The sequence below is a fragment of the Halyomorpha halys genome, unplaced genomic scaffold, assembly GCF_000696795.3.
Source record: "Halyomorpha halys isolate HHAL.00 unplaced genomic scaffold, Hhal_1.1 Scaffold279.1, whole genome shotgun sequence".
Lineage (NCBI taxonomy): Eukaryota > Metazoa > Arthropoda > Insecta > Hemiptera > Pentatomidae > Halyomorpha > Halyomorpha halys.
The window spans coordinates 155,183-160,443 of record NW_027115598.1 but is presented as its reverse complement, the minus strand read 5'-3'; the positions used below and the strand labels follow the sequence as shown (position 1 = coordinate 160,443).

The following is a 5,261-nucleotide window of genomic DNA, read 5'->3' as shown; positions in this document are numbered from 1 at the left end:
AAGAAGGCTAGAAACTCTAGCCGAAACGTCGGCACATTAAAATAAGTTAGTCATACTTATTTGTGTTTCATTGACCGCATCCCCAACCATCTTCTCCTCATTTATCATCCACGGTCAACTATCTCTCATAATTAAAAAAAAAAAATTATATTTTTGTAAAATTTTGAGACACACCAATTTTTGCTTCCCCTTTAAACTTAATTAGCAGAGTCATAATCACATCAATGTTTACTTTATCTTTCGTATATATGAAATATATAGTAAGGAAAAATATTGTGAGCCGAAATGGTTTTCGTATCTGTTTGGGTGTGTACGTGTATTTGAACAGCCTAGCTCAAAAATTAAACTAAAATTACATATTTAATACGACTGCATTCAATTTTTCACATTTTTTTTTTTATTTTCTCCAAAAGGGCTTTAAGGATTTTGATTAAACATGAAGGCCCAATGAGCAATTAAGTGGGTTTTAATACCAGATAAGTCTCAATATCGTTAAAATAGTTTGACATGGCATCAATGCCAAAATATCTTCGTCGAATGTACCTTTAATTTTGTATATAAAAAAAATAACCAGTTGTTAGCAATAATAGAAAAAGGATAAAAGACGAAATCGATAGGGAAATAAAGGCGGGAAGTGCTTGTTATTTTTAATTTTGAAATTCCTTAGCTTTCTCCTTCTGCCCATAAACTTAAAAGTTAGAATTTACAAAGTTTTATACTGTTTTTATAGACTAAGGAAGTAATTTTTCTTTTATTTCTTCTATTTTTCTTATCACTTAATTTTTTAAACAATATTTATCCTACCATAATTTACCTTATTATATCTTATTTTTGTAATATTCTTAATTTCTTTTTAGCCCTGATAAAGCTCTGCAAAGCGTCGGACATTAGGCAGTTATAATCTATTTGTTCCTTTTTGGCCGAAAACTCTGACCATCTTCTTATATTTAAGTTTTACGGTCATATATATATACATTGCATAAAATATTGGTCATTCGGAAAAATTATTTTTTCTGTTTACTCCTTAAATACAAGACCCCAACCGAAGAAAAAAGAAAATACACAAGTTCTTCTCTTAAAACGGATTCATTAAAAAATCCTGTATAATCCATTCTATCTCTTTATAGAATTATCTACTTACACCAATCCGTATGAAACCTCTTCAATTATTTCATTTAGACATCAGTTATTTTGCCACTTTCTCAACTTTCAATTTACCCCACGTCTGTAGTGACAAAACAAGACATATTTGTTTTATATATATTTTATGGTATTTATAAATGTTTTTTATATATCAGATTATTAATTGTTTTATGTTACCTTGCTATATAAATGTACAGGTAGTCAAATTTAGAGTGTTATTATTCTTAGGGGACTGGACATTCGAGAATAAAATAACTTTTTCATTTCAAGTAAGAATAATTCAAGTTATACCATTAGAGTGAGCCAGATGGGCATGTAGTGTTGTAGAGCTTAGTAAACGAACCAACAAGTAATTTTGCAATTTACACAACGTAGGATAGTGTTAAAACTTATCTTGTTTATTTATAATTGGACGGCCGTCATTGGGTAGAGGTTTGAAAACAGCTTTTGGTCGTATCGAAACCGAATCTTAAGGTTCACACAATAAAATGCAACCGGTATTTACCAAGATTTGCTCATTTTCAGGAGTAGGATGGAGATGTCAAAGATCAAACTGGAGGCCCACCTCCGACTCCAGAAGGACGAGGAACACCTCTTTATCGACCCCCAACTGGTCGACGTCCAGATCATAGGATCGGTCTTTAGAGATGGAGTCCCCTTGGACGATAAGGAAGTGATGGAGCTCCTCCGAATAACCCTCATCAAAGGGTTCACCACCTTGGCTTCGGAACATCTCAGCTACTCAGGGTCGAGGAGAAAGGCGTTCTTGGTTGACGCTAATGCCGCTGCAGCTCTGTTCAAGCAGCTACTCATGTCTTATGTCTCTCAAATAGTCTAATAGTCTTTCAATTTTATTTCAAATTAAAACATTTATTAATGATATTTTCTATTTTCCTTCACTTTTTATGTTTTGAATTCTATTTTTATTTACATACAGTTGTAAATATCATTAAAAAATTGAACAAAATATATATTCGTTATTTTCATCTCGAGAAACCCTAAAATACGAATTTTTAAAGCAACAGAAAAAAAAAATTTGTACTTAATTTACTGCTTTCCTGGTCTTTAATTTTTTTTTTTTTTTTCAGAAACCTCACAAATATCTATTACTTTAACAAGAACCCATGAATTTACACAAAACGTAGGGACTTACAAAGGATAGTTAGTGAAATTTGTCTGTGTGCATCAGATAAATTTCACTAACTATCATATGCTTCATATTTTTAATTTCTATTAATAGCAATGAATATTAAGAAATTCCTTATTTCTGTAAAATTGTTTACAATAAATAGATGTTTATTATTTGAATTAATGCATTTATTTATAATTAGATCCTCAATGCTTCTTACTTTGTTACAAATAAAATCATACATAAAGACCTTCATGTTCCCTACGTAACCGATCTAGCCCGAACCAGATTTCACTCCTTCCATTACAAAGTCCCTAACCACTCAAACCCCCTCGTTTCTAACCTTGCGCCCTCTTCCATTCTTGACATTCCTCCGAGGCGCCTGAAAAGAAGATGGCCACGAGACCTGCTAATGCAAAATGTCATTTGAGTGCTACTAATGGGCAGTTGCTCAACACACCTGTAACACTTCATTTTAACTAAGATCAAATTTACTGATTGTATTATATAATATACAGTTGTAAATTTCAATAAAGGTATTAAAAAAAATTATAATTATAATACTGTTAATTATAATAAAAACTAAATTCTACATTAAAAGTATTTACAATGTCAATTAAAGTTAACAAATATTAACATTAATTATTTTTTCAAAAAGTCAAATAATTAAAATTTAAACACATTTATTTACGTGTTTAATTTTATTTATTACAAATAAACAATATAGAAAATATTAAAACTATATATATTCATGAAGTCAAAAATGTTTTTGGTTCTTTTTTTATTTTTTTTTAAGTTAGACATTATCTACTTCATTATTAGCCACCATTATCTACTCGCTCTAAAATGGATATGATTTTGTTTTTAAACTGTATGTACTTAATAAATAAATTGTAACAAAATACAACACTGTATTTTGTATATAAAAGCTCTTGAACTTTTTCATCGAGTCTCCAATTGGACACTATGATGATTGCGAGTAGTGTTATGGAAGATTATAAGAATTACTTTCCACTTATTAAAATATTTACATTTTTATTTTTTAATTAATAAAACATGACTAAAATGCTTGATAAAATTTATTTTATTTTTTATTATAAGATATTAATTCCATCCAGAGTGCATGACATAACCGAAGAGCTGTCGCATTGTTTCGTCCTTTATGGGCTGCACCGGGTAGGAATCGATGTATTTGTCGTACTGGAAATGGAATAGCTTGGCTTTTCCAGTCAATAGCTTAGTCAAATATTTCAGTTGAACTGTGATTGGTGTTTCTTTGCCGTCTTTGACTTCAACTGCGCTATCACAGTTTGTAATGTTTGAGGAAGAGATGCTCACGTTAAATTTGTTTTCAGCCTCGAATTCACTTATAATCATTGCCACATAGCACCCATTCAGTTTAAAGTAAGTATTTCTGAAATATATAGGTTTTTCGATAAATAAATATATGATTTTTTATATTGGTAATTACATTTATTGATAAAAAAATATATATGGTTAGCAGTAGAAACTTGGAGTTCTGACAATGGTCAGATTCTCCACTAAAGTTGAGTGTTTGCGGCTTTAGAGCACTTGCTCAGCCTCCACTGATTCACTACCAGTGATGCGGCGAGAGGGATGCGCTGGGATCTTTTGAGCTCTGCTCTACCCCTCACACTATCCTCTGGTCGATTGTGTAAATATTGTATATATTATTTTATCATTATGTTATTTTATTTATTTATTTTTCATACAGATAGTCTGATAATGTTCATCTTGTCTATTCTTTTGTTTGTATATATTTTAAGATAGTTTTTTTTTTTTATTATTATTTTATTTTTTTTTATTTTTTACTTATTTATTTTATTTTGGTATGTATGAGATCATTCATCAATATTACCTATTGCCCACAACTGTGTGGCAGATTGTAATATCTATCAATAAATAAATCTATCAAAGTAAAAAAAAAAAAATTTACATTCAGTTATAGTAATCGAAAAGGCAATAATATTTTTCGAAGCGTAACAATTGTTTAAATATTAATAACAAAAAGCCTTCCATTTTTAAAATATTAATGTTTAATTCCTAACAAATTCACAGCTCTAATAATGGAGTTTGTCCAAATTATAATAATAATTTTAGCAGTAGAAACGAGAAAAATTTCGGTGATATTGATATTGTAGGAAATACGTTTGAACAGGTAGATATGTTCAAGTATTTAGGTTCTACGTTAATTAGAAAAAACGAAGTTGATGATGCAACAAAAGCTAGGTTGAAGGCTAGAAATGCTTGTTTGCTTTCTATGAAAAAACTTAAACATAAGAATTTACAAACCTATTATCCTTCATACTGTTCTTTATGGATGCTAGGCGTGGCCACTTACACAAAGGAATGATCTTAAGTTTTTCATAAATTAAGTATTTGGTAAAATATTTACATTAATAAAGGACGAATTAACGGAAGAGTTTAGAAGGATATACAACGTATATACAAGAATTCTCATAAACATAGATACTAAATTTATTGAATATTAGTTTTGTAAATTACCATAGAAACACATGATTTTGAATAGAAATGGTGATTTTCGACCCAGGGGCCTCGGAGTTCAGAGTACCTTACTTACTGAGCCACCCCACTTCCCTTCATAATTACTAGTCTATAATATGTTATAATTCAGTTAATTTACCAGATACTTAATAATTTATAATTTTTAATGTTGTAAAAATAAATCTTACCAAATTTCAAAAAATATAATGCGTAATAATATTTTAGTCTTGGCTGCTTATCAAATATTATAATGAGGTGTAGATAGTTGACCGTAGATTAATGACTGGATAAGTATGTCGGGGGTACGGTCAGCAAAGAACAACAAAATAAACAAAACCATATTTATTTATTTTATGCCGACGTTCGACCTGAGTTTCAGGTCTTCATCAGGGCTACAGAACAAAAGAGATAACAACAACATTTAGAGAAGCATAAAATTGAAAAGGAATAGTATACAAACAAA

The 5,261-nt window shown here is 29.9% G+C and overlaps 1 protein-coding gene and 1 long non-coding RNA gene across 2 annotated transcripts in view; one reads left to right on the top strand and one right to left on the bottom strand.

Moving 5' to 3' along the window:
• Nucleotides 1–2,451, top strand: part of LOC106680700 (uncharacterized) — a 15,041-nt gene extending 12,590 nt beyond the window's left edge. The window contains exon 3 of the mRNA XM_014420579.2: nt 1,669–2,451. Coding sequence (XP_014276065.1) covers nt 1,669–1,981 — 313 coding nt within the window. The 3' untranslated portion in view covers nt 1,982–2,451. The remainder of the gene's footprint in view (nt 1–1,668) is intronic.
• An 882-nt stretch (nt 2,452–3,333) lies between these two features.
• LOC112211325 (uncharacterized) overlaps nt 3,334–5,261 on the bottom strand; it is an 8,969-nt gene continuing 7,041 nt past the window's right edge. Inside the window, exon 2 of the long non-coding RNA XR_010844906.1 lies at nt 3,334–3,686. This is a non-coding gene — a long non-coding RNA (uncharacterized lncRNA). The remainder of the gene's footprint in view (nt 3,687–5,261) is intronic.